At 33.6% G+C, this 12779-nt stretch overlaps 1 protein-coding gene across 2 annotated transcripts; it reads right to left on the bottom strand.

Moving 5' to 3' along the window:
* Positions 1–688: 688 nt before the first annotated feature.
* Positions 689–11994, bottom strand: LOC132163623 (pentatricopeptide repeat-containing protein At4g18975, chloroplastic). 2 transcript variants are annotated; one of them, XM_088513086.1, is made up of 6 exons: positions 11691–11991; positions 11444–11572; positions 11134–11223; positions 10181–10324; positions 7731–7943; positions 689–1582 (listed from the first exon to the last, which is right to left on the bottom strand). In XM_088513086.1, exons 1-6 carry the CDS (start codon positions 11718–11720, stop codon positions 1388–1390), a joined length of 801 nt encoding a protein of 266 aa, XP_088369212.1. In that variant the 5' UTR covers positions 11721–11991; the 3' UTR covers positions 689–1387. The 2 variants fall into 2 exon arrangements, with proteins under 2 accessions (XP_088369212.1, XP_088369213.1); XM_088513087.1 differs by lacking the exon at positions 10181–10324 and having other exon boundaries at positions 11691–11994.
* Positions 11995–12779: the final 785 nt, after the last annotated feature.

The following is a 12779-nucleotide window of genomic DNA, read 5'->3' as shown; positions in this document are numbered from 1 at the left end:
GGTTACAGGTCTCATCAAATCTAAGTATCAAAATGTAATGAGTATTTGCTTGTTCCAACCATTCAATTTTGGAATCTTAACATTTGTCCTGAAAAGTGAAACTGGATCAACAATTTAAATAACACACACACACACACACACACACACACACATATATATATATAAGGGATGTTTTCTTAAATCACTTATGAATTAATAATTTAGTAAAAATTGAGATGTCTTGAACCTTTGGATATAATAAACAACTCGATATAAATCACCTTTAGGCTAATAGCAAAACCCTAATGCACCCATTTTGAGTTATGTAAGAGTGGTCGCCCATTTCCAGTCGAGAATATGGCAGTTGCAAATGCACCTTTGAAATATAATTTGAATGGCAGAAAATTTATTGGATGATGTATGAATATTGGGAGAAATGGGTTGAGTTGAAAAAGAATGGTACATGTTCAAGATATCAGCAATCACTGTATACATGACCCTCATTCAAGAGTTTAAACCCAGCACATGATCTTGCACTATTGGTAGCATGCTTAATGATAAAATCCCCGGGGCCCGACCCAAAACATCTCTTACGTATTCGGGTACTTGTCGTATTATCAAACTATTTGGCAAAATAAACATGTTTTGAAATGTTTACAAGAGTCACAATTGTTGGGTTATATTTTGTTCTGTTGAAAAGGTTGGCCTGTAAAGTAACTCATGTTTTGAAGAAATACCATGAAGCATTTAAAATTCTTACACTTGTCTCGGAGTCTCAATACCATGAAGCATTTAAAATTCTTACACTTGTCTCGGAGTCTCAAGAAGTAAGAAACTCGCTAGTTCCACTGAGAGCAGCAAAATCTGCAACTTTTAGGTGTTGAGAATGTGAAGCACTAGAAGAGCTGCCAAGCCAAACAAGAAAAATTGTCAGCAGAAGATGTTTACTAGTTACCACAAAACAACTGTCTACTAGCAAATTGAATAGGGTTCTTCACTTCTCTTCCATCTTTAAGCTCCGAAAAATGCGGGAAATTAAAATCTTTGTTTTGGTTGCTTTACAGGCGGTGGAAAATTGGTCTCTCACCCATAGGAGACTGCAGATTGACAATTTTGACAACCTGATTCGACTCAAGAGAACGACAAGAAAGACGGCTTAAGCATTAACCTCCAAACATTGTTTTTTTTTTTTAAATAGATACCACAGTTGGAGTCTTTGCCAGAAGGGAAAAGATTTGCCGACACTTTTACAACACATTAGGATTGGACATTGTCTCAATTTCTCTGCATTACCAGGGTGGCTATCTGATCTTGCGTCGATGCAAACATTGATAATTTCCAATTGCTGTAAATTGTCATCGCTGCAGGAAGGGATGATCGCCTCAAACATGTTCTACAAGGCCTTACCTTATTTCTTCTTTTTCATAGGTGGGGCTTTCCTACGTTTCCTGAGGGATGCATCTTCAGTGAAAAGATGATTGTACTTCTGCAGCACCCTCTCTTTTTCTTCAAGTAAGCCCAAAATCTCATATGCATTTGCCACTTTCTGCACTATTGATTTCTCTGGAGGCTTTCGATCAAAAGCTTCCAAGTCCTTGAAGAGCTTTCATATCCAAGCATGAAAACAATACATTAGTATTACATAATATGAGTAGTTGATTCTTAGCAATTTATTCAATAGAGGAACAAGATCAACTTAGTAAGTCCTCAAAGCACACTACATCTTAAAACGTATATAACTGTGTAAGATGAGAATAGATAAGCATTCAACTATTTCTTTCACTTCTGCCAAAGGTGAGTGGGACTTGCTATAATTATTGATAAACAACAAATCCTAACAACTATTGAATTTTATATTGTTAATTTTTATTAACAAACTATTAATGGGGACAGTATCATTCATATCTTCTTATTAATTACACTTTAGTAAATATTATAGCTTTCATTTGGGGCTTCACTTGGTGAAACAGATAATGGGAAGGATGGAAAATGATGGTTGGATTGGTACTTTTCCATTTCTTGGAATGAACCAAAAAGAGGACAAAAAAGATAAAAGAAAAAATAGAACAGGTGTGTTTTACACGAAGTCCATGTACCCTTATCTTCTAAAAAATAGGAAGAAAGTATCAGAAAAAGGGGAAATGATGAGAGGCATTATGCTTTTACATATTTATCCACTTGTTAAGTTGTACATTAAGCCACTCCCTACCTTTTACTTTTTATCCCTCCTAACAAGCCACTCACACATCACATCCCTTCTCTCTTTCCATCACTACTGTGAAGTAGAGCCTGACTTCATTACCTTCACCCTTGAGCCTTTTTCTTTCTTCTCCCCACAGGATCTTTAACCCTTTGTCTTTTATTTTTTGAGTAATACTACACACACTCCCACTTCCCCACATTCATTTGCACTCCCTTAGGTGGCTCTTAAAACCACTATTGGATTTGGGATGTGAATCTTTTGTGGATTTTAATCCAATGGTGGTTTTAAGAGCAACCTAAAGGAGTGTGGAAATGGATGTGGGAAAGTAGGTGTGTAGCATTACTATACACATACACGTTAATTACCCCCCCCCCCCCCCCCCCCCCCCCCACCTCCCCCCCCAAAAAAAAAAAAAAAACTATTACCACTGATGCACTTATACACTAAATTATGACTCACTACAACTAGTTTTCCAAACTACCACTTTGTTCGAAGTAGTACCATGGGTCAGATTTGGGCATTAGTATTCACAGAAAATGTTGCACTTGACACTGAAATATATATATATTTCAGTGTCAAGTGCAACACTTTCAAATTTAGCCTGGTTGAATTTCAAAGCACTGCTCAGAATTATTTAAGAAAACAACAAAAGAATCTGGTAGAGGAAGTCAACCCCATAAGGGTAGCTGTGCCAGAACAGAGGTCACGTTGCCACCCCCTGACAACCACCCGTCTATCTCAATTGATGCAATTCCTAAAAGGATACGCAGCAGTAATTATATGGATGGAGATACAAGGCGCATATTGTTCAAAGAAAAATCGACTCCATTTACATTCGAATAGAACACATTACAGAGTACATCGACTATTTGAACCAAATTTATCCAAAAGAAGATAACGAGTATCTAGAAAATTCAAAAGGGTATCTAAAAAACAAAATTTATGATGAAAATCACAACCACTGATTTTGAACCGAATTTCTTTGAACACAAGTGCACTCAAGTCGAACCTGGTAAAAAGAATACACAGGAGTCCAGGTCCCTCCACATTTTAAGAACATGGAAACATACAATTTCAAAGCACTTTCATTTCTTTCAAAACCAAGAAATCCCAATTACCAACATCTAGAGCTGGAACCCTTGAAAAATTTAAGCAGAGGTAGTCTACCGGCGGAGAAAGAAGTGGTAATGGCTGGCAAAGAGAGTGGAAGGAGGACAAAAGCTTCAAGCAGTGATGATGAGGGTTCAGGCAGAGATGTGGGTGGAAGGAGGAGCTTCTGTGGAGTTTGGGGTGCTTAAAAGAGAGGAATGAGAAAAAAATTAGAGAGGAACATGAAAAATGGAACCAAAGAAAAGAAACCTAGGTGATAGCAAGCGGTGCTGGTGCTCCCCGCACCGCCACCTGCACCAGCACTGCATGCTCGTGTCGCAGCGACTCCCACTGCTGCTACCATTTGCGCATGCCACCGCAGCAGCCATGGGACTAGACCCTGTCGTTGGTAATCAAAGATGGCAACACTTCAACGGTGCCCTTGATGTTCTTGTCCAGATTGAGCTCGAGCTCGAGTGCGTTGAAGTCATGGTCCTCATCATTGGCGCCATCATCGTAGGTCTGCAGCATTCCCTAGTTTAGGCCTTTTCTCGCCATCAATGAAATCACCACAGGTCTCGAACACCCCGTCAAGAATGGCCCCAATTTGCTTTGCTGAACTTGACCCCTGAATTCACCGCCACCACGCATTACCATTTACTCTTTGTTAAGTCCTCCGTCACAGTTGGCTTCACTTGGAGAGGGTCTTTCAAAGATAACAAGTTCAAGGGGGAGGTGTTCTTCCTCTCATTGAATTTAGGACACATGCTAGAATAAATCAGTTGACGGTCTATAATTACCTTCACATTTTTTCTTGGCTTTGGCTTCCAGAGAGGGAACATTTTACTTCAACCATAAAATGGCTGCTGAAATTTACATAATTGATATCAACAAGAAAACAAGGGTGGAAATTCGGGTTCATAAGTCATCATGTCGAATCATGGATATACGATTATAGGGGTTGACAAGAACACGGCCCATTTAATTAATTGTGTCAAATCCCTCAAACCTGACACAATTGTTTAACTAAATGCTTCAGCGCAACTTTCAAAATTCATTTAATAAACAATTCGTGTTGGATTGACACAAACGCAACCTGTTTCAACTCATTTCAACCTTATTAATACAAATGGGTTGAGTTGTCAGTAGGGCTGTAAATGAGCAAGTTTGTTTGATAACCCGCTCATATAAACTCGATCAAATTCGATTTGTTTAATAAATGAGCTGATCTTGAGCACAAAATTAGGCTCGATTATTAAACAAGCTATACTCATATAAACTTGGCTCGACTTGTATAAACTCATATAATTTCATTTTTATTATTTTTTATCGCATTATTTTAATTTCGCAATTCGAACATCTCAAGTAAAGATGAATTCTCTTTCTAATATAATAGATATAACTTATATTATAGTTATTGTGAGTCTTAATATAGATATATATGTGTTTGTGTGTATATGTAGGGGTGTCAATGAGGGCGGTTTAAAACCGCCTGCTAACCGCTAACCGCTTAACCGTATTAACCGCTAACCACCTAACCGCTATAACCGCCTAGCAGTTAGCGGTCAGCGGTTAGCGGTTATTGGATTTACTAACCGTAACCGCTATCCGCCTTTTTATATAATATATTTTTATAATTATAATTATAAAAATATTTATACATATAACATAATCACTTGATCATTAAATCACAATTTTTTTAAAAAATAATTAAATCACAATTTGAGTATTAATATATTATCACTATAATGTATATGATTATATCATATAATCACTTGATCATTAAATCACAATTTTTTTAAAAAAATAATTAAATCACAATTTGAGTATTAATATATTATCACTATAATTTATATGATTATATCACATAATCAATTGATTATTAAATCATTTGATCATATAATAACAAATTATACATATATAATATGACATAACTCATAAGTATACCAATTCATACTAATACAACAATTAAATATCTAGAGACTTATTTCCAATGTATGTTATAAACTTATAAGTCTATATAAGTCTACATATGCATATGAATAATATAAATGTATAATATCAATACTTAATCATATGATTCAATGACAATTCAAATACTTTATTCAAGACTTCGAGTAAATCATATTATTAATGTACAATGATGATATGATTCGTGTAATATCAAATTAAGTAATTGACATTGGATTAAATAATGACCAATGTGTTACTTATAAACACAATTTAAGTATTAATGTATTATCATTATAATTTTAGTAATTTATACATTATCACTATAATTGATATGATTATATCACATGATGACTTGATCATTAAATCATATGATTATATAATAATAAATAATACATATATAATATGACATAACTCATAAGTCATAAGTTTACAAGTTAATCATATGATTCATGTACAATGATAATCACAATTGATTCAATTAAATTAAACAATATATTACTTATAACTACAATTTAATTAAAGCATTGTTAAATACTTTAGGAATTTAGGATTTAGGAGTTTGAACATTACCATTTTACCATTAGATATTAAGTTCAATTCAAAGAAAAAAAGATTATAAGTAAATATGATAATAATTTAAATAAGGGGAAAATCCACTTTACCCCCCTGAAGTTTCAAGGGTTTTTCAATTTGAATCCCAAAGTTTAAAAAGTGGCAATGTACCCCCCAATGTTTCAAAAATTTTCAATTTAAACCTTTCGTTACAATTTCCGTTAAATTGGACGAAATTTTTTTAAAAAGAAGCCTGAGAGTAATTATGTAATTTTAAAGATTTCCGTCCAATTTAACAGAAATTATTAATAGAAGGTTTAAATTGAAAATTTTTGAAACATTGGAGGGTACATTGCCACTTTTAAAACTTTGGGGTTCAAATTGAAAAACCCCTTAAACTTCAGGGGGGTAAAGTGGATTTTTCCCTTTAAATAATTAATCATATGATATAATTTAATGAAATTATATGATTATATAATATCAAATTAAGTAATTGATATTAAATTCAACAATGTGTTACTTATCATCACAATTGAATTTGTTTTTATATGTTGTTTTTTTTAAAAAAATAAAAAAAATAAAAAAAAGTTAAGCAGTTATGATTTAATATTTAAGGAAATTTTTTTAAAGTACAAGTAAATGTAAATTTTGGGTCAAATATTTTTAATTTTTCAATATGGGCTCTTTTTATAACAATTGGGCCCAAGAAGAGACTTAAAAAAAAAAAAAAAAAAAAAAAAAAAAAAAAGGGGAAAAAAAGCCCAAAAAGGAAGCCCAAAAACGCACAAAAAGCCCTAAAGAAAGCCCAAAAAGGCCAAAAAAAGCCAAATTTTGAAAAAACGGTTAACAGGCGGTTATCTATTTCACTAACCGCTAACCGCTATGCGGTTAGTGAAATCTACTAACCGCTAAGGCGGTTACGGTTAGTGGTTATTGCCAATAACCGCTAACAGTAACAGCCTTGACACCCCTATGTATATGTACAAATACATGTGATTGTGCATAATGAATTCATATGCATACTATATAAAACATACATAAAAACTCGAGATTTGATTATTTAAGATTCAAGTTAATTTATTTAATTAACTCAAATGATAAAACTGGAACAGTAATTAATTAACTAATATTTAGTATGGATTTACGAAAAAATAAATAATCATGATCTTTACTTTATATAAGAAATAAATAGGTTAGCTGAGCAGCTCATGAACAAGCTCAAGTTCGATCGAAAAATAAATGAGTCAATCTTGAACAAATTAACTAGTTCGGTGATAACCTCGAGCTTTGCTTGTTTTCGAAATAAAATTAAATGAACAAAGCTTGAACATTTAACACTCGGCTCGATTACAGCCTTAGTTGACACAAATACTTGATTTGACCTAATTAACATAATCTCATATCTTACAAGCATAAATTATATCAATTATACACATTCATGACTCGATTCATGACAATCAATTTGATAATCGATATCATAACCATAATTATATACTTTGGATTTTAAAGGGTAAAAATATAATTTAATTATACGGGTTATGTGGGTTAATTGCGGGTTGACACGAATTTGACTCGTTTATTAATTCTGTCTAACCTGGTTGACTTGATTTGATCCTAACCCTCTAATTTCATATTGAGTTTGTGTTGGGTTGCATTAGACATTGCCAGCCTTACAATGTAATGTACATTGAATCATATTTAGTTGGCCTGATATATCTTTCCAAGACATTATATAACCAGAGAAACCAGAATGTTTTTACCATGTTCCATTTAATAAATTAAGTTCTACAACTCATAATAAAAGTAGGAAGGCAAACAAATTGATTCTGAATCGGGAAAATGGAATGCAAATGTGCATTAGATGATTGGCAAATATATGAGTAAAATGATAACGTCTTATATGTTCTCACTTCTCAGAAAGAAAATGATTTAAAGCAGACACCAAGAAGTTTACCTTCACAAGATTCTTTTGCATGTTATTTCGATAGTATATAGCTATCATGCGTTTGCACAACTGCCACGGAACTGAATGTAGATCGATCCCAATTTTCTGGTCCCAAAACTTGTGTGCTTCTTCTGCTCTATGGTCCATCTCTAAAGCTCTTATTAGTTGGCCATATGTTCCCATTGTGGTTCCCTGCCCCTTGCTTAGCATCCACTTAATCACCTAGAAAAGATTAACAAATAACTATGCCATACAAGTTAAAAAAGAAAACATAATGAGATTGGTCTCATATATCCTTTTATGAATGAACATATAATTGAAATAATTAAATACCGAATTTCCTAGTTTCCCATGAAAGATTAGAACAATACTTGCATGATGCAAAATTATGCAAATTTGATACAGCTTGCTTAACATGACCTGGTCGCTTCTCTTTTTAAACGAAATACGTGGGAACAAGCTGCTGAAACTGTTCCCAGCATTTTACATATCAAGAAATGGAAGTAAAAACGAAATGAGTAGGAAACCAAAATGGAGATTATGTACTATAGTATTGTGCGTAGTTTATTGTGGGGGGTGGGGGAATGGATTTCAATGTAACTCATTTTCCAAGTAAGAGATCAGGTGAAGCCCATGCTTGTCTAGCTATGCTGAAGTTTTCTGATTTTATTTCTAAGCATGGACTCATGGATATTCCTCTTTTACATGGTCTAGCAATAGGGATCCTCCCTCCTGGTATATAATCAATAGATCCCTTGTGTTCTTGGACCTGATTTGCTCCAGAAAGAGACCACCTAGACTATGCCCAGATCATTTTTCTATTCTTTTCGATAGTGGAGGCATTCCTAGAGCCAGAAGATGCTTCAAGGGCCTGTTTGGTATGCAGAATAGAAATTCTATTAAGAAAATGAATAGCTATTACTGGGAATGAAAGAAAGTATAATGGAATAACTATTCCAATTTCTTACTTTGGTGATAACACATATGGTCTCACTTGAATGAAACCAAAATTACTAAAACACCCAATTTTCTTTTTTTCTTTTCTTTTTTTTTTTAAAAAAAAAAAAAAAAACCTAAATCTGCGGCCGGCACCCATAAAAAGGGCCCAGAAGTGTTATGGCAATCCATTACTTAAAAAACCTAAATTTGCGGCCGGCCCTGCCACCCATAAAAAGAGCCCCAGGGGTGTTACGGCTATCCATTACTAAAATGCCCAATTTTGTTCGTAAGTGTGCATAGCTAGGTCGAGCATGCAACTTCCTTGTGTAAGTCAAGAGAGCAAAGAAATCATTTCTTTTTTCATTTTAGATACAGGAACTCCTTTACCTTAACATTAAATCTTTTTGATAAGTACCTTAACATTAAATCTAAGAGCCACACAAATGTTTTTTTTGATAAGTAACAAAGTAGAAAGATACAATGAATGTATGTCTCATGGCCAGTTCTAAGAGCCATACAAATGTATCCATGGAACATGTCCTTTATCTCACAATTAGAGGGTAGAAATCTCAAGTTGGACAGCTATGCGATAATGGCTATCCATCTTAGTTTGGGAATTAATTATGAAGTTAACTTACATCTAAAAATCATTCTTTTCTAGCCACTAGTTGCAAAAAATTACATGAGATGTATAGTTTTTTCTAAATGTTTGCTTCCTTTTCCCCAAGTAAGCAAACAGGAAATAAACAATTCGAGAGGCCTGAATGTTTTAACTCTCACCAATGATAACTAGGCAAAAAAACCAACTAGGATTCCTTCCTTTAGTGAAGAAAAAAGAAAATTAAATATATACCCTGATACCATTCGAACTCTTCTTTACTCACTTGAAATAACTTCAGAACAGAACGTCCCAAATCCAAGTCAATTATGGCAGAACCAACTAGGAATTAAATTTAAGAAAACTAATTTGCCATGGACAGCAAAGGAAGCAGGTTGGAGACAAATATCACCACCTATGCTCAAACTCTTTCCACAAATAGTTTAAATTTAATCCCATTTAGCAATTGAATGTTGGGTTGTCCAATGTATTTATTAATCATAAACCAAAATTAGTTAGGGAAAATCAGTATTGTCAATGAACTTGTGATGAACATGTGTTTCTACATAAAGACTCTTACTCTGGCCAGAATAAGTTCTAATACAGAGATTTACAAACAAAACACTTGACAATAAGACTATATTAAGATTCAAACACATAAAGAGGGTGCTAAAAACTCTTGAAATTTTAATTGGATGAAGACTCCTTCCTCACTTCAGTCTTACAGTTTCCTTGAGAATTTTTATTTATAGTCATCTCCCCTTCATTTTCTCTCGTTTACTGTGGAAGATATCTCTTCTCTTCCTCCTCTTTTCCATGAAAAAACAATGCAGAATTGCATACTTCATTCTTTTTTTCTACTGATAAATTACTCATGCACCACATGCTTGCACACACACAAGAGAGAGTGAGTTGCTCGTACCTGAACAACTCTATGCCATTGCTGTTCCTTCTCAAGAGCAAGTAATGCCCTCTTAAGTGATGCAATAGGAAAATTTTGTTCCCATGCAACCCATGCATCTAGAGCACCATAAACAGCCTCCTTACTGTCCTTGATATCGAGAAGCTGCAACAAGGTGGTTAGTTTAATAACTTATCAAAAGATGCCTCGTAAGAGGCATGTAAGAAAAATACCAACTCAGTATTTTGGAAGAGAAGGGGAAAGATAATACTCCTTTTGTCCCGATGCAAATGTCTTGTTTCCCTTTTTGGGATATGTTATAAAATGTATATCACTTTCTAAAAGGATATCATTTTGATTACTATTTGTACCTTCCCAAACCAAGATATTAATTTTCAGGTGGAGCGAGTATTTAATTTAACATAATCACAAGAAGAAAATTTATGCTAAACACCCATTGAGGAAGTTACCACTAAACATTATCTTATGATATAGCTAGTAGAAACCTTGTGATTGCACTAAATTAAAATGGAGTAGCACATTAATGCAGCAATGTAGTGATATATTGCAACATTACATGACATTTCTCAGGAATATACATTGCATGTACAAGAACAAACAATTATTTCTGTTATGCACAAATAATAGCAATAGATAAAAGTTGACAGGCAAAGGCCAATAACCAAACATGCAGAAGTTGTTCAACACTCGTTTATAATTGTCAAATCCATGTTTAAGATGGATAGCAGAACATACTAATGAAAACCCTAAAAATTACTTAATTGCCCTTTAGGTTATCTCTCTTCATATACGACATTGAAACTAAGCATTAGGGTTAAGAGAGTTAGTTCTTGCTAGGATCGTATTCATAGCAATATCTTACAATCATCCTCACATATCTTTGTCTCATTAATAAAAGTATTAAAATCCAATTGTCATAAACAAAAAGAAACTGCAAATGGTTATATACTTACAGTATTCACAAGAAACTTGACCTTGTCCTTTCTGGGAACATTCTCTCCAATTTGATGCTCTCGACTCGTACCTTGGCTGTTGCATTCTTCCTACAACATTTTGCAATTCAATCGAATGAATCAAATCCATTACATTTTCATAAAATAGAAAATTTACCAACACCCCTATCAATTTACAAAAAGTACCCAAAAAATTATATGCCAAAGCAAATATGCCCTCAATAGAATAATTAAGAATGAAAGAATGCAATGAATAACTAGAATGACTAATAACAAAACAATCGCAAGAATTTGTTAAAATCGCAGATACCTGAAAAGATGCCACAGCTGTTGGTGTAGCACTTTGGTTGGATTTCTGAGATTGCAACAACATAGTACTGTGATTGGATTTGTTCAAAGTTTGGACCCTGACCACTCCAAGCTGAGTTAACCGGCCAACCTGTACAAAATAACAAACCACCCAGATCACAAAAATCATCAAAATGGTCAAGGTAATAGAACAACCACATTGAGTGTAGCGAAACAGCTGTGAGAGACAGAAATACGCAGAAACTCACCAGAAAAGATATTGCTGGTGATCTCCACATGACCGCCAGATTCAGAAGCTCCAAATTGAGAGAGAGAGAGAGAGAGAGAGAGAGAGAGAGAGAGGTGGTGTTTGAAGAGTGGTATATTAAAACCCGCCTAAAACCCTAGAATAATTAACCGGGTTCTGTACTCAAAAGCACTCGGGTGGGTCTTTCGCCCAAAATATTTTCCGTATCTTTTCCTCCATATTCACTCCTCTTCTCTCTTTTCTTCTCTTTCTTTCCTTCTTCTTCCCTCCTCTTTCTCTGTTATTTTTTTTCTTCTCTCTTCTCTCCTCCGTTTTCAAAGAGGGAATATTACGCAGAGGGAAAACTCAATATTACAGAACTGCCCTTAAAATGCCATTTTCGTAGTTTGAGAAACTTACAGAACTGCCTCACTTGTTGTCTCCTCCACAATTTGTTATATTGAAAAAATATACTTTAGCCCCTTATCTATCCCTTATTTCACAATTTATGCCTTCAAATTTTAAAATGTGATACTAAGGTTCCACGTATTATCAGCTAAATTAGACATTTTTGTGTTTTTTTCTTTCTTCCTAAAATATTCTTGAATTACTAATAAATAAAATTTAAAAAATATATAAGATAACCAATTAAAAAAAAATTAAAAGGGCTAATATGAAAAGGATCACCCAATTTTTTTGTTTAATTTTTTAATAATTTTAAAATTTTCAAGTGGTTATTTTTTGATAAATTTAAGGGTATTTTGGGAAGAAAAGTGCAAAACTGTCTAATTTGACACACGGTAATAGTATGGGAGATTCTAATGTCATTTAAAAAAAAAATAAAAAAAATTGGAGGTGTAAGTACAAAATGGATGATAGTTCAAGGAGTTAAAGTGTATTTTTTCTTAGTTTTTTTAATAACTATTTTTAGATCATTTAGTAAACATGTTCTTTTAAAAAAAAAAAAAAAAAATCAAAAAATCATGTTCTTGTTAGAGTTAGTGCCTTAAAAATCAATTTGAACTTGATTTATTTTTTAGATTCAGAGATTTGGGGATTTGTTATTCATGAATGAATTAAATCCTCAAGTTATGTTTTATTTGATATAGGT

The sequence above is a fragment of the Corylus avellana genome, chromosome 2 (assembly GCF_965113065.1).
Source record: "Corylus avellana chromosome 2, dhCorAvel1.hap1.2, whole genome shotgun sequence".
NCBI lineage: Eukaryota > Viridiplantae > Streptophyta > Magnoliopsida > Fagales > Betulaceae > Corylus > Corylus avellana.
Note: the sequence above shows the minus strand (reverse complement) of the source record. Positions and strands in the feature narration are given on the sequence as shown.